This window comes from Drosophila rhopaloa, unplaced genomic scaffold (genome assembly GCF_018152115.1).
Source record: "Drosophila rhopaloa isolate 14029-0021.01 unplaced genomic scaffold, ASM1815211v1 contig_155, whole genome shotgun sequence".
In the NCBI taxonomy this organism is placed as follows: domain Eukaryota; kingdom Metazoa; phylum Arthropoda; class Insecta; order Diptera; family Drosophilidae; genus Drosophila; species Drosophila rhopaloa.
The window spans coordinates 3824234-3846184 of record NW_025335034.1 but is presented as its reverse complement, the minus strand read 5'-3'; the positions used below and the strand labels follow the sequence as shown (position 1 = coordinate 3846184).

General features: G+C 43.2%; 8 protein-coding genes across 13 annotated transcripts; 4 read left to right on the top strand and 4 right to left on the bottom strand.

Moving 5' to 3' along the window:
- Window positions 1-543: 543 nt before the first annotated feature.
- On the top strand, window positions 544-3145 carry LOC108044068. Of its 2 annotated transcripts, none has more exons than XM_017122926.1 (4): window positions 544-764; window positions 1637-2033; window positions 2087-2204; window positions 2627-2713. In XM_017122926.1, the coding sequence occupies exons 1-3, from the start codon at window positions 665-667 to the stop codon at window positions 2136-2138; spliced, it is 549 nt and encodes a 182-aa protein (XP_016978415.1). In that variant the 5' UTR covers window positions 544-664; the 3' UTR covers window positions 2139-2204; window positions 2627-2713. The 2 variants fall into 2 exon arrangements, with proteins under 2 accessions (XP_016978415.1, XP_016978414.1); XM_017122925.1 differs by lacking the exon at window positions 2087-2204 and adding an exon at window positions 3032-3145 and having other exon boundaries at window positions 551-764; window positions 2627-2920.
- A 510-nt stretch (window positions 3146-3655) lies between these two features.
- LOC108044072 (solute carrier family 35 member F6) lies at window positions 3656-5778 on the top strand. The gene is made up of 4 exons (XM_017122934.2): window positions 3656-4005; window positions 4090-4237; window positions 4623-4776; window positions 4835-5778. Exons 1-4 carry the CDS (start codon window positions 3938-3940, stop codon window positions 5608-5610), a joined length of 1146 nt encoding a protein of 381 aa, XP_016978423.2. The 5' UTR covers window positions 3656-3937; the 3' UTR covers window positions 5611-5778.
- A 117-nt stretch (window positions 5779-5895) lies between these two features.
- On the bottom strand, window positions 5896-7177 carry LOC108044073 (mitochondrial glutamate carrier 1). The gene is made up of 3 exons (XM_044457029.1): window positions 7071-7177; window positions 6875-7009; window positions 5896-6811 (listed from the first exon to the last, which is right to left on the bottom strand). Exons 1-3 carry the CDS (start codon window positions 7109-7111, stop codon window positions 6043-6045), a joined length of 945 nt encoding a protein of 314 aa, XP_044312964.1. The 5' UTR covers window positions 7112-7177; the 3' UTR covers window positions 5896-6042.
- On the bottom strand, window positions 7155-11693 carry LOC108044483 (mitochondrial glutamate carrier 1). 2 transcript variants are annotated; one of them, XM_044457028.1, is made up of 6 exons: window positions 11532-11693; window positions 10402-10461; window positions 9262-9396; window positions 8434-8919; window positions 7924-8064; window positions 7155-7858 (listed from the first exon to the last, which is right to left on the bottom strand). In XM_044457028.1, exons 2-6 carry the CDS (start codon window positions 10458-10460, stop codon window positions 7714-7716), a joined length of 966 nt encoding a protein of 321 aa, XP_044312963.1. In that variant the 5' UTR covers window position 10461; window positions 11532-11693; the 3' UTR covers window positions 7155-7713. The 2 variants fall into 2 exon arrangements, with proteins under 2 accessions (XP_044312963.1, XP_016979003.2); XM_017123514.2 differs by lacking the exon at window positions 11532-11693 and adding an exon at window positions 11247-11388.
- A 588-nt stretch (window positions 11694-12281) lies between these two features.
- Window positions 12282-15024, top strand: LOC108044485. 3 transcript variants are annotated; one of them, XM_017123518.2, is made up of 5 exons: window positions 12282-12539; window positions 12592-12920; window positions 12978-13229; window positions 13434-14175; window positions 14243-15024. In XM_017123518.2, the coding sequence occupies exons 1-5, from the start codon at window positions 12380-12382 to the stop codon at window positions 14299-14301; spliced, it is 1542 nt and encodes a 513-aa protein (XP_016979007.1). In that variant the 5' UTR covers window positions 12282-12379; the 3' UTR covers window positions 14302-15024. The 3 variants fall into 3 exon arrangements, with proteins under 3 accessions (XP_016979007.1, XP_016979006.1, XP_016979005.1); XM_017123517.2 differs by having other exon boundaries at window positions 12978-13262; XM_017123516.2 differs by having other exon boundaries at window positions 12978-14175.
- On the bottom strand, window positions 14963-16677 carry LOC108044487 (aurora kinase C). Its single transcript, XM_017123521.2, has 3 exons — window positions 16421-16677; window positions 16018-16357; window positions 14963-15958 (listed from the first exon to the last, which is right to left on the bottom strand). The coding sequence occupies exons 1-3, from the start codon at window positions 16535-16537 to the stop codon at window positions 15138-15140; spliced, it is 1278 nt and encodes a 425-aa protein (XP_016979010.2). The 5' UTR covers window positions 16538-16677; the 3' UTR covers window positions 14963-15137.
- Window positions 16678-16818: 141 nt separating this feature from the next.
- LOC108044486 (zinc finger protein 211) lies at window positions 16819-19041 on the top strand. Of its 2 annotated transcripts, XM_017123519.2 has the most exons (3): window positions 16819-16926; window positions 17021-17336; window positions 17403-19041. In XM_017123519.2, the coding sequence occupies exons 2-3, from the start codon at window positions 17181-17183 to the stop codon at window positions 18858-18860; spliced, it is 1614 nt and encodes a 537-aa protein (XP_016979008.2). In that variant the 5' UTR covers window positions 16819-16926; window positions 17021-17180; the 3' UTR covers window positions 18861-19041. The 2 variants fall into 2 exon arrangements, with proteins under 2 accessions (XP_016979008.2, XP_016979009.2); XM_017123520.2 differs by lacking the exon at window positions 16819-16926 and having other exon boundaries at window positions 17238-17336; window positions 17416-19041.
- Window positions 19042-19437: 396 nt separating this feature from the next.
- LOC108044484 (major heat shock 70 kDa protein Ba-like) lies at window positions 19438-21791 on the bottom strand. Its single transcript, XM_044456895.1, has one exon. The coding sequence runs from the start codon at window positions 21564-21566 to the stop codon at window positions 19635-19637; it is 1932 nt and encodes a 643-aa protein (XP_044312830.1). The 5' UTR covers window positions 21567-21791; the 3' UTR covers window positions 19438-19634.
- Window positions 21792-21951: the final 160 nt, after the last annotated feature.

The window sequence follows — 21951 nt, the reverse complement described above, 5'->3', positions numbered from 1 at the left end:
AACTGCCGCTTTAAATAAATATTGATACCCTGGCAGAAGGTATCCTGTACAAAATTATTTTGGGAAGGACAAAAAGAAGGCTTGTTTTCATTTTATATTTTATTCTGGTCGTCCACAAATAACAAATATTTAAAAAAGAGCGAAAACAAAATGTCAATTTTGAGCCAAAATATTGAGAACTTGAGGCATTTGAAAAACGTTTTAATTCAGCTCTAAACAACTTTTATCTCAGCTCTTATTTTATTGCATAGTTTAGTTGCTTATTATGTTTATGTTTTACAAATTAGCCGTTTTAATGGGTATTAAGTGTTTCGATTTTCTTTCTTTATGGATTTATTTCGGTTTTCCACTTGGCGATGCCAATAAATTTTCGCCTTATCAAAAGCGCAGTACAATTAAATATTGGTTATGCTCAGCTATTGACCAAATTCTCACTCGCTCTTTGCTGGACAAACCTCTTTCTCTCTTAAGTTCCTCTTTTTGTCGGATTTTCTTTCTCTGGTTTGGGAAACCAGAGCTTTCGAGTCGCGCTTATATGCGCTGCGCAGACGCAGTCGCTTCGTCAGTTTAAATCTTGGCTTGCAGCTGTTAAGACATCCACGAAACTCAGCATTCGCGACAAATCCAAATCGTTTTGTGTTAAATAATACTAAAGTGCAATAATATGTCGGGACTACAGAATGGCATTCTTATTTTATTCGCTTGCAACTTGTTGCTGGCTGTCTACGTGGCAGCCAACAAACAACAGAAACACCAAAACCAAGGTAAGCTGGTCGAGGCTGGTCAACTAAAAAGAAGACTGTGACTGATTCATCCAGGTTGGGTAAAGAAATTTTCAATGCCAAGTTCCTTTGCTGCGGTTTGTTCTAGCCAGACCAAAATAAACAGAAACCGGTTACAAGAGCTCAATAATGCCGGTGAGATGAGTGAACTTCATCGGTTCGTTGGGCAAAGTGCCTAGACATTTTAGGCTCACCTAAAAGTAACGGATATTTTTTTTAAAGAAAGTTAAAAATCTTCAAAAGCGGGTAACAAAGAAATGGAGAGTAATTGATTCATTTTTTTAACAAAAAATAAAAAACTTTTTAAATATGTTAATATTAGGGGGACCTCTATTATATTTTAAAATAAACATAAATAAATGGTAAAGTACGAAAGCTTTTTATTTGTATCTTAACAATTATTATATTTTGTTAAGCAATTTATATAACTCTACAATACTTTTTAGCAAGAACTTGGAAAATCCCTTTGAAATTTAAGGGTAGGAATTTCGCTAGGCCATATTCTGAAATACCCTGTTTAATCTAGAAGTTTGTGTAGTTGTAAAACATGTTTCTATACATATGTATGTATATTAATTTTAAAATATTCGCTATTTCTTGAACCAAAAGCTTTACAAGACAATTATCCATTTTTACCTGTTATTGGGAAAACAATAATAAATTAAATAATGATTTTTGTAAATGGCTTTAAGAAAATACTTTTTAACAAGTATTTAAAGAACAAGTTTAAAAAGTATAAAATATAAAATCCTGCGAGTCTCTGAAAAAATCTATGAAACATTCTGCTTGCGTATGGGCATCTATTAGATAACAACCAGAAAAACAAAATCACACCATTGCTTGCCCTATTACAGAAATCTGGGAACAAGACCTTTCGGATACCTTTAAAATCGAGGGCAGCGACCAGGGCATTCAAAAGGTGAACCTGAAGTGCGGAGCCGACTCTATGAACGTGGTGCTGGAGACGGAAAAGCCGTTCACGGGGGTCATGTACACGCGTGGCAGCTTCTACAAGCAGACGGCGCCGTGCTTCATGAAGCCCTCTTCGAACCAGGGATCCCGCTCCATGGAGATGAACTTCCAGCTGGACCAGTGCCAGACCCTGCGGGACGGCGACCTCTACACGAACATCGTGGTGATCCAGAACGACCCCGAGCTGATCACGCCCGGAGACTCGGCCTTCTCGCTGGAGTGCGACTTCCGGCAACCGCGCAGCCTGGACGTGGAGGCCAGCATGCAGGCCAGGGACAGGTAAGGTGGCGGCACTGAGTCCGAATCTCTGATTACGATCTGATCTGCAATAGAAACCCACAAAAATTGCGCGGAGCACGCGGTGGAGCCCGCCAGCGTCAATAGAAACCTTTCAACCACTCTCAGATCTTCCCTCTTCGACTACAACCACCTCCAAAAGCTGTACATAAGGTACAACAGAGATGAAGTCATTTTTTACTCCACCCAAAACTAATACAAACCTAGTAGCGCAATACTAACCATTTTTGGAATATAATGCTGACACATTTAGGAAACATTCAGGTGTGGTCAAAATAGTACCTCATAGAAAAACAATATTTTTCAAATAAGGGGAAAAAACTAGTCAGATAACCTTTGTTATGGCACTCAAAATTCTATGGTCTCTACCATTTTGTTGGGGTATTATCTTGTTTAATATACAAAGTCGACAAATCGGACCATTAACATATTTTGTAGCAGGTCTATAACCTGGTGTCACTAGTTTTTTATAAGCAATTATTTTTTGGAAAATTGCAAGACTTCCTCGCAAATTCTTTAGGCATATTATTTTGACCGCAGCCTTCAAACAATACCAACGTACATACATTCCACAGAGTGGCCACTGGCTCCAAAATCACACTCACTAGTCCCGATCCCGCGGCACCCACGGAACATCTACACAACTCGGTGGTCAGCAACAGCGACTCGGTCGCATACATACCAAAGTTCAGCCGGCCAAATAGAACCATACACCTGGGCTCCGTCGAGGAGGTGACGCTGCCATCGTCCTCCCAATCCCGAGACGAGCTCTAGGAACACCCACATTGCACGACACAACAATATATGTAATAGGAAACAAGATACCCTTAAACACAATCACAACACTTGAAAAACACTCCAGATTACAGGTGAGACGGAAGGACACGCTTTTTGTTGCCATTTGTGTTTTGGCTTGTTAATGACCGCTTGAAATACCCTTTACGAGTTTGTACTATACAATGTTCTTAACTTATTTACAGGAAAATAGCACAGAACGCGACACAAGCGCCAACGCAGACAAATTGATGGCAATTGGGCGACAAATGCACTAACACCACTTCATGTATTTTCATTTAAATGGTTTTTCATATCCTGTGATATTTTTTAAGTTTGAGTTTAATAAAAACTTTGCAAAAATACATTTCTCTCATTTTCTTTATCAATAATAGATTAATAATAGATAAAGCAATATTTAAAGCTCAGTATTTATTCGATAAAAGATGGTATTCTTCCAAAAATAATTATATATATAATATAAAGGTATCAAATTTTGAATTATTGAAAGATTTTCCTAAACGACACCATCAATCACAATGCTAAACCAATAAAAAGAAATAATTATTAAATGATCCTCGAATAAAGTGACACAACAAATAATTAAAAACTATGTTAACAAAATAAATATATATCTCAAGCCATTATTATTTTCAAAACTAAAATAAATAAAAACAACTACTTTTAAAATGATCTTACCCCAATTAAAAACTACTAAAATGATTTTAAAATGCCTACAATTTTAAAAAGCTGTTAATGTGTATGACCAGCTAAAATTATAATTTAATCGACAGTTTGGTATTTATATCGCCGAATGTTTGGTCTGATACGCGGTCACACTGTTGACAATAAAAACATTTAGCAAAAGTACCGTAAAAACAAAGAAAAACGCACAAATTGCTGGTTATTTTAATAACCTTGAGAATACGGAATTATAGTTACGTGGCTATAGCCACTGAAGTATATAATATTAAAGGGCAATCAGATATTCTATCTGGCCGCACTCTTTTCCACTTATCACTGCGCAGTCACAATTGCGAATTGCACAAAGAACGTCAATATTTGTAAATCGAATTAGCGTGCGCTGCAGAAAGATTATTTTCCACCGCAGAATGGATCACCGGGTTCTTCTGATGCTGATCTTTGTTCTCAGCGGCACCTTCAATGTTCTGGTGGTGAAGTAAGAACCGAAAATCTATTTAATAATAGTCATAAAAAAACATCTAAACAAATATGCATTCGATTGTGTGCGTGCGTGTTGCAGGTGGGCGAATCAACAGCAAGTGATTGGCAGCGATGAAAAACTGCATCACTTCCACCATCCGGTGGTTTTCACCCTTCTCATGTTCCTGGGCGAGTTCCTGTGCTTCTTGGTCTTCAAGCTGATCCGCCTGATCTCCAGCTGGCGTGGCGTAAGAACTGATCAAAGGCGGTTGCAAAAGCCGCTTACCGACAAGCTTAAGGGATTCTTTACATGTGTTTTACAATTGTAAAAATTATAGGAAACTTCAAAAATGAATTTTTTTTAAATTTTCCTTCTTATTTTCAATTATTTTTGAAACAACAACTTAAACTTAACTTTAAATTAAAATCCCAATTGACTTTTTAACAAATTTAAAAAAAAATTGCACAATATCTTTAAAATTTAGTGTTTTATATTATATTTTTGTTCAGTATATATAGTACAGTATATATACATATACAAAGCTTTTGTTTTTAGAGAGCCTGTAAAAATCTTGTAAGACCTTAAGCAATTTAAGAATGTAAATATAAACATGACGTTCTTGCAATCCACAGCCGATTGCCGATCTGGACAGCATCCTGACCCAGGACCGCAGCGAATTCAGCCCCCTGAGCATGCTCCTGCCCACCGTGCTGGATGCGGTGGCCTCCATTCTGCTTTTCACCGGACTTTACTTGACTTACGCCACCAGCTTTCAAATAATAAGGGGTACGTCTATCCGCCAGAATTGCTTATCTTGTCTAGCGTTGACTCATCGTCTCTGTAGCCGCCGCCCTGATCTTTGTGGGCATCTTCAGCACCATATTTCTGAACCACACGCTCACCAGTCGCCACTGGATGGCCTTCGTCTCCATCTCCTGCGGCCTGTTGGACATCATCACCTTGGACGTGCACCGCGTGGAATATGACCAAGTCACCTTGCCGTACACAGACCACAAATCGATCCTGACCGGAGACCTGCTCATCATAATAGCCGAGATTTTGCACGGTCTACAGTATGTTTACGAGGAGAAACAGCTCAAAACCTCTAATGTGACTCCATTGCAAGCAGCGGGTTGGCAGGGAATCTTCGGAATGGTTATTACCTCGCTGCTCGCCATTTGTATGCACTTCTTGCCAAGCGTGAATCCCTTTAACGAGAGTTCACGTGCTGTTTTCGACGATTGGAGCGATCTTCTGGCGGGTCTGCGGGGTAATCCCGATTTGATTATAGCCCTGATCGGCTTCACCGTCTCATGTGCCCTGTATAACTTTATCGGCCTTTTTATTGTGACGTTTTCGTATAGCGCCAACCGCTTGCTTGCTGATGGACTACGCATATACTTTATCTGGATCTTCGTGATTGTCATGGAATGGGAGTACATGAATCTCGTCACTGTCTTGGGCTTCATCATCCTGCAGATGGGCATCCTCCTCTACCGGCAGGCCCTCTTTCTGGACCTGTATCGAGCTGCAGTGAACCGTTGGTACAATGCGCGTTACGTTGACTTAGGTTCGGAGAACGCAGCTGCGCCGAATAGCCGACCAGCAGATGTAATTTAAAGAAACCAGGGAAAACGGAAGTGAAAGAAGTCCTGAGTGCGATTGTGATAAGAGAGATGGGCTGGAAATCAACCTTGGGCTGATTCTTGAAAATTACTTATCGATTATAAAAGTTTAATATGTAAATGCAATTAGAAACTACACACATAAAATGTTACTTCAGTTCGATTTGGAGTTTTTTAAATTGTTTGCATTTGCGAGCCTTAGGTTGCAATTATTACTAACATACATTTATATTTGTAAGCAGTAAAGTTTGATTTTAATATTATAGATTTAATACTTATAAATTCTTAAAAGATTTCAAGATAATTGCCGTGACGTACAAATTTAATTATCAGACAATTAGATGGAACCTCACCAAAACTTCTAGAAAGTGTTATAAAAAGTGTAAAACAATACAGGATCTTTTGAAAATGCTCTTCGAAACTCATACTACACTGATTTCTTTTGCTCGATACCCAACATCTTCTCGCCCACGCCCAAAAAGTAGAACATTTGGGCGATCCCAAATAGGGGAGCCACCACCATCATTCGACAGAGTCCTCCCTTAAAGAATGCCGTTATACCCTCGTTCTTAAGGGTCTTTCCCACACAGTCCGCAATGCCGTTGAACTGCTTTTCGGCATCGGCCTGCAGCCGGGTCTTGATCACATCCAGCGGAGTGACCAGGAAGGCGGCCGTCATCCCGGCCAGTAGTCCGGCCATGAGGGACCAGTAGAAGACCGCCTCGCCAGAACCGTCAGTCTTGCGTGGCCCCTTGTTGTTTATGGTGGCCATCAGCGGAAAGTAAACGACCGAGAAGGTGATGTCCCGTACCCCGGTGGCGCCCACTCCCTTGTACAGCCCCAGGATGCCCCGCTCACGCAGGAGCTGCTTGGTCAGGCCCATGGCCGTTAACTGTGTCACCTCTCGTCCTTCTGCTCTGGCGGCACTGGCCACGCGCCCAGCGTCCTGCATCTGGATTTTAAGCAACTCCATGGGAGTGGTGACCACGATCTGGAACAGACCCGCCAACCCACCGGCCAATGCTGCCCGCGGCAGCGAGAGAACCCCCTCTTCGGTGGCTAACTGGTAGCGGAAGTAGTCGTTGGCCGTCAATTTAATGGCCTTTTCGGGCGTGATCAGCAGGATATTCACCGCGGAGCCTCGGTACATACCAAAAAATCCTTCGCTGGCGATCGTTTTACGGAAACAGTCGGCGCTGCGGAAGGAGAATAATCCACCATGTTGATGAAACAGCAATCACCGGCCAAAAGCCACTCACATGCTGGTGTACATGCGCTCGCCATTGGGTCCAATATGCTGGTTTTGCAGTCGCGTCTTGACCAAATCCAGCGGATAGACGCATGTCACGCCGATAATTCCAGCAATGCCACCATTTATAATTTTTGGCAAAACACTGCGAATAGGCCATTAGGATATATCCTAGTATCAGTAGATTGGTTTGGTAATCGCCTTACTTAAACTGCGCCGGCTTTTTTTGTTCAATCTTAACCAACATTATATTCTTTGGCTAAAGAAAAGCCAACAACAACATTGATAACTTGAATTTATATAATATAGTATTTATTTCGTTTGTTCATTTTTGACGCCTATCAAAAAGCATACAATTGCTCTAGTCATGTTCTAGAATGCTACTAAAAGTTAAACTTTCGCCTTTCAGCAAAGGAAAATGCATTACTAATACAATTTGAGGCAAATGTTCATGGCTAGCTGGGGATTGCTCGGAAAACAAGTTTAAATAGAGAGTGTCCAAACACAACAGTTATAAACTATGATATAAAACCAAACATGTCATAGTATTAACGTTGATCTTGATATATCTTATTGTCATTGGAGCGTCAGTTGTGTTCTGCCATGGCCTAAATACATGGTATATATTGATTAATGGGACTGGGGAAAACTTTAACAACTGCATTTGGTACTTGACTGGCTAGCACGACGCTCGATTACTTTAGCTTACTATAGAGACTTCACGATTACATTCATGGACAGCTTTAACAACATTTAAACACGATATACATACATTCAATATTCAGAGAGTAGACTTAAAATGCGTCGGTCTTGTCAATCCGCCTTGGCGAGTATTTATCCCATTTCCCCCTACTTTTTCTGCAAGCCCAGCAGACCCTCGGCTACGCCCAGGAAGTAAACCGTCTGAGCGATTCCGAACAGAGGAGCAATCACAATCATTCGGCACAGACCGCCCTTGAAGAAAGCGGTGGGTCCCTCGTGCTTGAGCGTCTTACTATAACAGATTGGACAGTGATTAACTGGAGGATGACTGTATTTAACAACATTTTTAGCACTCACGTGATGCAATCAGATATGCCTTTGAACTCCTTCTCTCCGTCAGCCTTCTTAATCGCCTGCAGACGCGTCTTGACCACATCGAATGGATTAACCGCGAGTGCAGCGGTGGAACCTGCCGCCAAACCGGCTAGGAAGGAGCACCTGCAGGGGACAGACAATAATAAATATAGCAAATGTAAATGGTTAAATATTTTAAATATATGTGCATGGATTCTTAACATTAACGGAAAATCAATAATTTCCTAGGCTAAACTAAATAATTTCAAGAAAAAGAGTGTCAATGATCGATCAGTTGGTTTTAAAAAGGCTTTGATGTATCTTGAAGTAAATTTACTAAGAATTTGGAAACATATTATCAAGCCCAACACTTTGGTTTGTTTTTAAAAATCGTTTCACAAAATTAAAAGATTTTTGATAACAATATTTTATTTTTTAGTGGAATTCGCTTGGAATAAATTTATAGGAAGCATTCGAATATTATCTCAAGATATTTTTAATAGAACATCTTACCAGAACACGGCCTCTCCAGAACCATCATTGCGTCTGGGACCCAGATCATTAAGCGTAGCGAAGAGGGGGAAGTAAATGACTGAGAAGGTGACATCCCGCAGTCCTGTGGCTCCGATACCCTTGTACAGTCCGAAGATGCCCTTATCCCGGATCAACTGTGAGGCCAGCTGAGTGGCCGATACCTTCTCCACCGTTTTGCCGGCCAATTTAGCTGCCGCCGCCACTCGTCCCGCGTCCTGCATCTGGATCTTGAGCAGCTCCATGGGTGTAGTGACGATTATCTGGAATGCACCGGCCAAGCCACCGGCAACCATCTGACTGGTCAGCGGAAGTTTGCCATCCTTGGTGGTCAGCTTGTGGCGGAAGAAGTCATTGGCGGTCAATTTGATGGCCTTCTCAGGGGTGATTAGCAGGATGTTCACTCCAGAGCCCCGGTACATGCCAAAGTATCCTTCAGCCTTGTACGTCTTGCGGAAGCAATCGAACCTGAAAGGTAACATATAAGAATTATTAAGTAGTCTAGATATTTCAATTTGTTTTGCAATTATTATTACTCAGTTATTCCGTTTAATTTTAATTCATCAATTCATTTCCTGAAAAGACTTAAAATAATTAAGTTTTATTTTATAAATTCAGGAAACCACCTGTATTATATTTTTACAGATAGATGTTCGAAAAAGTAATACTTTTTTATGACTACTTGACTTACTTTTGAAATTAATTCAATTTCAATATTTTAAAGAATGATTTTATTCCGACATTGACCGGTATTAAGGTTTTTAAAATCGGTCCTTGAGATATATAGGATAATTGTTAGTTTGTACTTACATGCTGTTGTACATGCGTTCGCCATTGGGTCCGACCTGCTGGTTCTGCAGCCTCGTCTTGACCAAATCCAGTGGGAAGACACATGTTACGCCAATGATGCCCGCGATTCCGCCGTTGATGATCTTCGGCAGCAGTCTGCAATTAAAAAGACAAAACAGGGCACTGTTTAGTCGGTATCCATTACGCTTGGCTAATTGACAAATATTTGCACTGCGTTAACTTTGCATTCGGCTTGCATGTGTAGCGGCAACAACAAAATGTAAACAATTGTCGTATTGGCTTTGAACTTGGCCCACATATTGCTTCCCATTCCCATTACCCGTCCTAAGATAACGCATTTGGGCTATCAATTGGGGCAAAAGAAAGGTCAAATGGGTTGCGCGTTAATAAGCAAGAAATATTTGGAGGTCCGCCAAAAAAATACACAGTGTACGACTGAATATATCTAGACTTAGCTTGGGTCTATTTTCGGCTTGCATTTTCATAACAGTATTAAGAACAAAACAAAATGCAAAATGCAATCATATTATGTCATTGTATCACTATCCTTGTCTATTGGTTTGTCCTAAATTTATTGAAACTAAACGGGGAACTTCAAAATGAAATGTGTATAAATGTCTATTCATGTGATGAGTCTTTAACGATGATAAACACAAATACAGTGAACATCAGTTAAGAGTATCTCTTGAGATATAATAGTGCCATAAATAGGGCGACTTCTCAATGACACCAATTATATAACTATTATTTTGTATGTGGTTTAATAAATAAAATAATTAAATAGTTTATTTTTTCATATCGTTGAAGACTTTTCATTGACTTTACTATGAATTAAAATAATTATTAAATAAAACAGAGTGTAGAGTGCATAATTTGTTTGTGTTTTCAAAACCCTCTTTTAAAATACATTTAAACGGAAACTACTGTATAAACTACTGTAAAAACTCTAAGCTTAGGCTGCTATTTAAAAACCCTATCAGCTTTTTAAATACTGTCAGAAACGAGCTAGCTATATAATTTTAATTTACCGCTGTTGTTTTTGTTTAACCGTGCAAAAATATATTTGTCAAAACAAATATTCTTTGTTTTCCGATGTGATTACATTACACAGGCTAATTGAAATGTTTATTGATAACTTACGCGAATTGCTGGTGCTCTGGCTGCTGCAGCGGTGTTTTGTTGGTTTCACTGCCCGACATTCTGTGAAAAACATACACACATTAAACTTATAAGATATATGGATAAATATATATATATATATAAATATGTTAAAAATTGGTTCAAACTGGTTTGTTTATAATTAAAAAAAAAAAAAAAAACAAAAATATAAATTATAAGTGCAATATTTGAATATTATCCCCATTAAACAATAAATAATAATGAATGTTAAACAACTGATAAAGTTGTTGGGGGTATTTAATATAGGGGTACTTAATATAGGTTGGTGATAAGCGGGGAATGGGATCCGAAGTTTGTTGACATGGTCGAGCGGCCCCACGGAGATTAGCAGCATATAAACAGGGTTCCATTAGCCTGCACTCGCAAATAAATAAATATTGGAATTGCTTCATTAGCACACTTACAATGTGCGAAACGAAAAAGTTGATCAAATTTCGGTGGCATTAACTATGTATGTATGTATATACATAGTAGTATGCTTGACTGGCAAGGCCGAATAACGGGTTATCCGCATTGAGCAGACGATAAGAACGTCAGACTTTCTTATCTTTTCTCTTTTTTGGCTGAATTTTTCAAGCATAAAGATATCAAAGTTCCCCTTTTTGATAGTTAAGATAAAAACACCACATATGCCATAAAGTGTTATGAGCTTTTGACGATAAAAAAAGTATTATTAAACCATTTTAGATTGCGGCATCAAAGGTAAATGGCAGTCGAGTTATTGATTATTGCCCAAATGGACGAGAATTCGGGCCGAGGGGCTCGACAGTTTATGGCGAGTTTTTCTTGAGCACCGCGTGTTTTACCTTTCGGACAGGTGAAACGCCCCTTCGATTCTAGATTATAACAATTGAAGGCACACTTATTATCGGGAACACTGGAGCAGCAACCACTTGTGCTGAATTTTACGTAATTTTACGTGTTTACCACCAGGCTTGGGCACCTTTATTAAATTGAATTGATTGCCACACTCTCCCGATAGCTATGCGTTTGCATGTATATTTCTCTCGCAGTCCATTAATTGTTTAAATAAAATCCTCTTCCCTTGCCCCTCACCGAAAAAAACCCACCGCCCTCGCAATTCAACTCACTTTTCACTAGTTGGCGCAAAGCTCGATTAATTGACTTGGTTTCTTTAAACTTAACGGTAGCCCCGGGCGAACTAATTTATTTACGGGGAATTAAACTAAATTAAAACTATTTATTGATATTCTCTTCGCGCGTCGCCGTCGTTTGGTCGTCTACTGAGTGACCCTGGCGGTACCTTTTAAATATACCGTCCGCTCAAAAATTATACCGAAATCAGCTATCATAGATATGGCCAAGCTGAATTGTAGCTGGTCACGCTTAATGAATTAACCATTATTTTAAACATAAATATTCATTAATAGAATTTTCAAACATAACAATCAAAAGATATCTCAATTAAATTTTAATCTCTCCGAAAAAAAATATTGTATGAGGAGGAATTTTTTTTGATTTGACATAACATTTATGAAATCGGAGACCGAAAATGTTAAAAGCTTTCGAAGATGTTATATATAGTTTATTCATTCAAATATAATTTAAGGCTTAAACACGTACTGTTGTAAAATCGTACCTATAACTTTGACCCAACCTTATCAATTATTGTCTTAAACTATTATCTTATTAAGTCCTTTGAAAGTAGTTTTGCATAACGCAACTTGTTACAACAATTAAAATAAAATCCTTTCTCCTCAAATCGTTAAATTTAAAAAAAAGTGTAGTGTTCAAATACTGGTTGCTTATTGCATCGATAGCTTCCACCCATCTCCAATAAACGCCCTTCGGAATTATTCAACACTCCCACATAAGCACAACAAAAGAATTTTGCAACACCTAGAACTTTTTCGCTGCGAGTTTTTCGTGCATAAAAAAGGTGTAATTTGGCAATTTACTAGCTTAAATAGAGTGGAAAATGAGTTCGGCTCGTTTCGCGCGTTCCGGGCGCGTCCGCATCTGCATTCTGATGAGCATGTTCATCGTGCTCATCATGATGATAGTGATCTACCAAATGTCTCAGCACCAATTGGACGAGAGCCGCGCCTTCCAAGAGGGCCTTAGTGTCCAGATGCAATGTGAGTTTTATTTAAGATCCATTTTCTATTAAACCCACGTATGATATTGCAGCGCTAAATGCCGAGAAAGAGACTGCCGAGAAGAGGATGAGCCTACTGCGCACAGAGAAGATGAGTCTTCAAGAAAAGTATGAGAATCAGCTGTCGGAAGCGGTGCAAAAGCAGCAGGAGACCGAGCGCGCCCTCCAGGAGAAGTTTGACGCTCAGGTAGAGAAGTACAAGCTGCTTGAGTTCAAGTTTTCCGACCTGGAAGCTGAGTGCCTTAAGAGCAAAAAGAAACATATCGAGGACACCAATGCATTTGACCAGAAGCTGCAGAAGGTCCTGGCCGATGTGCACAAGGACAAGGCCAACAAGGAGCACGAGGTGGCTGCCTGGAAGGTAATATTTTTTATTGGCCGCTTGAATGTATCTTAATTTTACCTTCTGCTTCTCCAGGAAAAACTGGACAAACTTAAGCGCGATGGGGAGCACAAGATACACGCCCTGGAGGCTACACTCTCTGAATTCAAGACCAACTGTAATTATGTGCCCAAAGTCCAGCCCGCCGAGGCTCCGGCCCATGAGCACCAGCAGCAACTGAATAAGCCCGCCGAGCAGATGCCCACTACTCGCCACTCTAATCCCGCTCAGCTGGCGCACAGTATTGAAAAGCCGCGCAACGAGAAGTCCTTCGATGCCCAAGTGCAAGTGAGTGAAGGCCTCTACAGGATCGGCGGTGGGGTAAATCTGCCAACAACTAACTCAAACCAAAACCTAACAAAAGCATCTACTAACTCCTCAATTAAGAGTAATGGTGACGGAACCCAGGAGCAGCGACAGCAGCTGCCTCTTCTGCCCTTTGCCGTTCGCAACAACCACAGCCTCATATTAAATTCTGTTGAAAACTTTCAGATTGTGCCAAAATCACTCAATGAGAAGCAGCAGCAGGAAGAGCCGCAGTTGTCCGGTGGTCCAGTTTCCCCCCTGAGCGCTCCCCGCAAGAGCAGCACTCAGGCTTCGAAAAGCGGGGTGGACGCCAAGAATGCCGGCGAAGCTCCAAACGCATCCGTAGCCCCGAAGGTTAGTAGCAGTGGCCTTCCACCTTTGGCCGTACCGCCGGCCAAGCAGGAACGCAAACTTCCCGAAAACGTAGCTCCCATTCCCGACAACTTTGAGGATAAGGCGGACGCCAAGGGCGACGCAGTCGATGTGGACACCGCCGCTGAGGAGATGCCCAAGAACGAAAACAACAATCGTTATGCAAACGCCGTCAATGACCTGGAAAACAACAAGAATCTGGGAGTTGCGCCAAAACCCAACGAGGATTCCGGTGCCCACGAGGTTAAGGACGCTTTGAATGAACCCAGCTTTAATTTACCAGCAGCTGGTGGCGGTCAGAACTTCTTTGATGGCGAATTGCCGGCTCCCGGTCCCGGACCTGTGCCCGATGAGCCGGCTAAGCAGATCGCCGACGCAGCCGGCGCTGCCGGAGGTGGTGAGGGAGACGATGACGATGATGTGGGCGATGTAGCCGTGAAGCAGCCGCAGCATCTGCTTGATACAGACAATCTGAACAACGAAATCGTAGCCGACCAGGGCAAAGAATTTGCTGAAGGCATTCACCTGGAAGATGGCATGGATGAAGATCAAGATGGTGAGTAGTTGGAGTTGATTTACCACTTTAAGTTCCAACTTTCATTAAACTTTGACTTTAATTGCAGAGGACGATTACTCCAATGTGGCGGCGCGCAAGAAGGGAGGCGAGGTTATTAGACATTAAGTAAACGAATTTTCTATGAATATTAAGCGGCGTGTGTGCAAAGGCTTTGAAAACCCTTTATATTAAATCAGTGCTCACGCATCCATTTTAGGGATCCAAATTGGTCGAAGATGATACGGAATTCAGCAAGCCAATTAATGAATTTGTATAATAATTGAAGATTATTAATCTAAATCTATTCTGGGGTGAGCACGCCCTAAGCTACTTAGTTTATAAGTAAAATTCAACGTAATAGCAAATGACAAAAAAATTAAAACTCGCAGGATATACAATACTCTGAAATGGAAATGAGATTGGAGGCAGACAGTTCAATGTTTGACCGCAAATCGATTTAAAAGTAAGACTGGTCCGGGCAGCTTTACATAATATTTGTCGCAAAGATTATTATACCCGCTTCCGCTGCTAAGTCCACCACCATATCATGAAAAATGTCCCCTATCTCAAAAATACACTCTTGCGCTTTCCATCTGCGTACAATATTTCCTTGTACTTGGTTCTCTGTGATAAAAATAACTCGCTCACTGTATTTGGGCAATGTTGCCTGTGTTTTTGTCGCTGCCTCAACATTTCGCATTTGCATTCGAATTCCGTCAACTCATTTCGCTAGAGATTAGGTAGCCACATAAGATAGGAATGTACACACCGACACATTCGCCTAGCATTCGAAAACACACACAAACTTTATTGGTAATGATAATAATAAACTTAATGCATAAATGTTAATTTCTCGAATCTGGCTAAATGAAAATTTACGATGCCATAATTAAATTACGCGGCGAGCCTTAACTAAAACTGTAAATTAAAAGGAAATAACTCAAAATGAAAAACGGATGGGTTCACTGCGTGTGTGCCGCGATCCAGGGGTGCACCATCACCTGATCCAGCGGCAAACGGTGCTGGGGATTAAGGACCAAAAGCTTGGAAATTAGGTGTGCGGCTGCCTTGGATATGTGCTCCGGCAACTTGTATTCCACCTTTAGGATTTTTTTGTAGGTCTCGTCGTAGTTCGTCGAGAAGAAGGGGGCATGGCCCACCAACAGTTCGAAGCAGAGCACACCCAGGCTCCAGAGATCCACGTTTTTGGTGTGCGGCTTGCCCTGAACCATCTCCGGAGGTAGGTAATCCACAGTGCCGCACAGCGTCATGCGCATTGAGTTGGGCTCGTGCACAGACCAGCCGAAGTCTGCGATCTTCAGGACACCCTTATGGCCGAGTAGTAGGTTTTCCGGCTTAATATCCCTGTGGATGATGTCCCGCTCGTGCAGGTAAAGCAGCGCCGAGCAGAGCGCCTGGATGTAGGTAGCCGACTGACGCTCATCGAAACGCTTTAGAGGCTGTGCCTGCAGAGCATTGAATAGGGTTCCTTGAGGCGCGTATTCCAGGATCAGATATATGCGCACATCGTCGTGGAAATAGGCGTAGAGACGCAGGATGTGCGGGTGGCGCAGGTGCGACTGTATTTCGATCTCTCGGCGCACCTGGTGCTCCACATTCGACTCGCCTATCTGGCGCTTGAACAGTACTTTTAAGGCTACAACGAACTGGGACTCTTTTTCGCGCGCCAGATAAACATTTCCAAACTTCCCGCGGCCCAGCAGGCGGCCTATATCAAAGTTGTTTAACTCCCAGGTCTTCTTGGGCTTTTGAGGCTGGGTATCTGCAGGGGATTATATTGAAGTTGGTCATTGGAAAAGTATAAAATTGGCTGATACCCACCAGTCTTGCTTTTCTCTTTGTCGGCAGAGGTGCCCGAGTTGCTGGCCACTGGCGCACTAGATTCTATTGAGGATGCTGATCCTGAAGCTGGGTGTTTCTGTTTCGTGACTACTTCCGGCTTCTTAATGGGTGGAGCTGGTGCCACAAACTCCGATGTGGCCTTCTTCACAGGTGGCATTAGTGGTTTTGGGAACTTGCTTTCTGCGGAAGGTGCTGCAGAAGTGGAGGCTCCTGGCCCGAGTTTATTGGGCGGACGCATGGCAGCCGTAGCATTCCTGATCACAGTTCCAGAAGATCCCGGAAACGGCTTGCCAGCTGGAGCCATGTTTTCGCTGGTAGGCTGCAAGTCGGCATTATATCTGGGGTATTTTAGCTGCTGTTTAGTCTACTGAGACCAACTTACCTTCATTCCCAAAAGCAAGTTTTTCTTCTGCAAGTTGAGGACGGCGGCGGATGTTTCCAGCTTCCTAGTCGGCGCATTTTCCTTGGAACGCAGCACATGGTCGGATGGATGGGACATGACGGCACAAGCACTCAACGACTAACAGATTTTGGTCAGATATTAAGGGTAAAACTTCACTATTGGGTAAAACATTCACGATTCCCGGGTCCTGTGAAAATAAAATGCCGTTCGTTTGAATTGTGAAGCGGGTGTGTGCGTGCTTGGGAGAATGGCAAAAGAACGAAAGTATCGGTTAGGGAATGGACCCCGTGACTTTTCAGTGTTGTAGTGCAATCACAAATTGTATTCATTTAGCACTTCATTTTTGAAACGGTTGTATCAGAAATTGTTCGGAATTTGACGTTCACCATTCAAATTTGTCATATTATAGACACAAAATTGCTTACAAACACAAAATGTTTAGCTTTTATTAATGTTGACATATTAATTATGTTTTATATTGTTGGGTAAATACAGCTTCAAAAACTACGAACTATTTTCTTATAGGCCGCCATAATTGCAAATATATAAATATAATAAATAAAAATATCGTTTTTACAGTGCCAGAAGATTAAATAGTATTTTGCAAACAGCTGGCGCATAAACCTACTAATTGTCTTCGACCGGAAACAGCTGTGACCAAACGGCCATCTCTAATGGCCAGCTGTTGTCAACAAATTTGCTTGTTGATTTGATCTGATTTGTTTTATGATGCGAAATCATGGACTTAGCCGATATTCACGTTAATATAAACTCGCAAACATGCCGCGTGTGCTTGGAGACCCACGAGACCACTTTGTGCCTCCGCGATGAGATCGAGTACAACGACCTGAACATGGAGCTCTGGGAGCTATTGGAATCCGTTTCGAAAGTAAAGGTAAGAGATAATTTAAACAATATTAGCAATGGAATATTGGCCGTAATTCCTTCATCTTTTAATCAGTACTCCTGGACAGATCCGAATCTGCCGATGCAGCTGTGCCAAAACTGCACGCGGCGGCTGATCAGCGCTTACGAGTTCATCCTGGAGATGGAAAACGCTCAGCAGACTTTGCAGAATCTGTACCAACAATCGGATGCAGTTAAGCCGGAGGAAAGCCATGTGGAGGTGGTGGAGCTGGTGGGCCAGGAGGATGTAGTTGATATGGATAGTTTCCTGCCCGTCTCTTACGAAGAACAGCACTTGGAAGTCGAGGAAGCATTGAGAGACCAGGCCACTCCCTTAGAATTTAGAGCTGAGGCGGAAGAGCCGCTGTATGCCGACGGTGATCAAGAGGAGGATGCAGAGGAGCCTACAAAACTGAATATGCTGCCTGAAGAACCTGTAAATATGGAATCACTCCATCTGCGGCCTTCACAGCTCGGCAGCCGTCTCACGCACTCCGACAACTTCATCTACAAGTGCGCCATTTGCCCGAGAGTCTTTGCCAAAGACGAATCCCTGTCCCGGCACTTTTCACATGCCCACAGGATGGCGGCGGGCGTGGCGGCTCTCCAGCTGGCCACCGAAAGCAGCGGCACCGGTCTGCTGACCTGTGAACACTGTCCGCGAACATTCAAGCGCCAGGACACCCTCCGGCGTCATATGCAGGCGTTTCACCCCGACGCGCCAGCCTTGGAAACTGGCGAAACTCCTGAAAATTCCGCCCGGAAACGGATCACCAAGCGGCAAGACTGTCCTTACTGTGGCCTCAGCTTCCCCATGTCCAGCCTCACCATCCACATTCGCAGGCACACCGGCGACAACCCTTACAAGTGCGACCAGTGTGAGAAGGCCTTTCCCCGCAGCCAAGATCTCAGCCTGCATTTGCGCCAGCACACGGGCGAGCGTCCTAGTGAGTGCAAGATCTGCTCCAAAAAGTTTATTTCGCAGAACAAACTGGCGCGGCACATGCGGCTGCACACGGGTCAGCGACCATACTCTTGCGACAAGTGCAGCAAGAGCTTTGTGCAATCCAACGACCTGAAGATCCATATGCGCCGACACACTGGCGAACGGCCGTATCAGTGTGGAGTGTGCGGGGACAGCTTCGTCTGTGGCTCACTACTGAATATCCACCGTAACCAAAAGGGACACCAGAAGGCAGTGAACCCGGACAACGCCGCCAAGGGTGACCTCCCTGTGGATCCCTATGTAAACGCAAGGGTCAATCAGCGACGGGCGGAGGATATTGAGCGCATGCGCATGCAGCGTGATCCCGGGGACCGCCAGGAGCCTAGAAACGAATTGCTACTCAAACCGGAACTCCCTGGCACGGCTTACAGGTGCGGTGTCTGTGAACAGAACTTTAAAAGCGGTGCCCTTCTGACCATCCATCGCAATAAAATGAGCCATTATGAGATCGGAAGGCACTACGGAGATCCCTTCGGAGAAAAGCAAAAAACGCTTGGAGTACAATAAGGGACAAAAGTTAGTCACAACATAAAAATAAATAGGAACTTGCATTTAAGTTTAAGTGAAATTCGTTTTTTTGTAAGTCTAGCTTTAGTTAGTTTAAGGAAATCTTTATTTATTTAAATAAAAACTAATGCTAATTAAAATATAGGAGCATTAGCTCCAATAATTTAAAAGGATGTTTTTTTTAAACAAGAAAAATATATGTTATAAACATAATCAGATCAAATAATAAAGTTTATAAATATTATAAACCTTTTGACTTTTCCTCGAATTCTCAAGAAACTGTATATTTTTTCTTTAAATTATTTATATTTATAAAAATAATTTATATAAATAATTTACATAAGAAATATTTTTCGATATACAAATTATTATTAATTATTACATTTTATAAATAGTAGGAATGTATTGTCGTTCAGATAGATAAATGGAAAGATTTGTAAATATTAATTTTATTAACATTGTCGATCCCTTTTGTACAAAATATATCTTTGTAGTATTTACGATTTAAATAACCAATTAAAAATAAACTATAGCGGTAATGTGTACGAAAAAATTTAAGACATAATAAAATTTTGGATTTTTAATTAACTTTTAAAATAAATAATTTATTTTCCATTTTGCTATGACAATTTATTGCTAACTTAAGACTGGGGTTTTCTATTAATACTATGATTTTCATTTAGAACATTGAATCAAAACATTCTTATCAGTCTCAAAAACTTAAATTAAATTAGAAATAAGCCCATTGATGAACAAAAATTAACTTCTTTGACTTTAGTCGACCTCCTCGACCGTGGGTCCAGAGTAGCCGCCGAACCCTCCGGCCTGCTGGCCGCAGTTGGCACCTGGTCCGCCAGCTGCTCCCGCTCCCGCTGCCTGCTGATGCATCTTTGTCATGATGGGAGAACAGTGGCGGGTGAGGTCCTCCAGTTTGTGATCGAACTCCTCCTTCTCAGCGGTGGTATTGTTGTCCAGCCACCGGATAATTTCGTTGCACTTTTCTAGGACAGAGCTCTTGTCGGCCTCGTTTAGTTTGCCAGCGGCTGCCTGCTCCACCGCCTGCTTTACGTTGAAGACGTAACTCTCCAGGGCATTTCGAGAGGTTATGCGCTGGCGCTGTTTCTCGTCTTCATCGGCGTACTTCTCAGACTCGTTCACCATGCGGTCAATCTCGGCCTGCGAAAGGCGTCCCTTGTCGTTTTTGATGGTGATGTTCTTGGCCTTGCCCGTGCTCATCTCCTTGGCTGCGACGTTCAGGATTCCATTGGCGTCCATGTCGAAGGTGACCTCTATCTGGGGCACGCCTCTTGGCGCTGGTGGAATGCCGGACAGATCAAAGGTGCCCAGTGCATTGTTGTCCTTGGTCATCGCCCGTTCTCCCTCGAACACCTGAATAGAGACTCCGGGCTGGTTGTCCGAGTACGTCGAGAACGTCTTGGTCTGCTTGCACGGGATGCGGCAGTTGCGCTCGATTAGCTTGGTCATCACCCCGCCAGCGGTCTCTATACCGAGTGACAGCGGAGCCACGTCCACCAGCAGCACGTCCTGGATTTTGCCGCTCTGATCTCCGCTGAGGATTGCTGCCTGAACTGCCGCTCCGTAGGCTACCGCCTCGTCCGGGTTAATGGATAGGTTGAGGCTCTTGCCGTGGAAGAACTCCTGCAGCAGGCTCTGCACCTTGGGAATGCGCGTGGATCCGCCTACAAGCACAATGTCGTGGATCTTGCCCTTGTCCATTCTGGCGTCGTTGAGGGCCTTCTCCACGGGCTGCAGGGTGTTGCGGAAAAGGTCTGCGCACAGCTCCTCGAACCTGGCGCGGCTCACCTTGGTGTAAAAATCGTGGCCCTCAAACAAGGCGTCGATCTCAATGGTTGCCTCCGTGCTGGAGGAGAGCGTGCGCTTGGCTCGTTCGGCCGCCGTCCTCAGTCGTCGTAAGGCGCGGGGGTTGGAGCGCAGGTCCTTTTTGAACTTGCGCTTGAACTCCTCAGCCAGGTGGGTGACTAGCCGGTTGTCAAAATCCTCGCCGCCCAAATGGGTGTCTCCGGCAGTGGAGCGCACCTCGAACAGCGATCCCTCGTCGATGGTCAGGATGGAGACGTCGAAGGTGCCACCGCCCAGGTCGAAGATGAGTACGTTGCGCTCCCCCTTGAGGTTTTTGTCCAGTCCGTAGGCCAGTGCAGCAGCCGTGGGCTCATTTATGATGCGGAGCACGTTCAGACCTGCGATGTGGCCGGCATCCTTGGTGGCCTGGCGCTGGGAGTCGTTGAAGTAGGCAGGCACTGTAATCACGGCGTCCGTGATGCTCTCGCCCAGATACGCCTCCGCCGTCTCCTTCATCTTAGTCAGCACCATCGAGCTGATTTCCTCGGGGGCGAACCGCTTGGCCTCGCCCTTGAACTCCACCCCGATCTTGGGCTTTCCGCCGTCGCTGACCACCTTGAAGGGCCAGTGCTTCATGTCCTCTGCGATTTTGGGGTCGTCGTACTTGCGCCCGATGAGGCGCTTGGCGTCGAACACCGTGTTCCTGGGATTCATGGCCACCTGGTTCTTTGCGGGATCGCCGATGAGGCGCTCCGAGTCTGTGAAGGCCACGTAGGACGGGGTGGTGCGGTTTCCCTGGTCGTTGGCGATGATCTCCACCTTGCCATGTTGGTAGACGCCCACGCAGGAGTACGTGGTGCCCAGATCGATTCCAATAGCTGGCATTGTGTGTTTGCTTCTTACTTGGTAATGGGTAAATGGTAAATTGGAGTTCTCAGCTTGTTCCTGTTTTCAGTAATAACAGCTTGAGTAGATATTTAGTAGATTATTTTAATTTGCAATTGATTGCAGTTTAGTTTAGCTTTATCAGCCGCGTTTGTTTTGGTTTGCTCAGCTTTTGCTTAGCGATGTTGTTACTTTGCTTGTTTGAATTGAATTGACGTTAAGAGAGGCGAGCGGCCCTATTTATACGCCAGCGCTCTCTTCGCGAACATTCGAGCCGTGCTCTCCCGAACCGTCTAGAACTGAGAGAGATGGCGTGCTGTTGCAGCAATGAGAGCAAGGGAGAGCAGAGCAAGCTAAATTAAGAGAGGGTGCTTGTTTGTTGTTA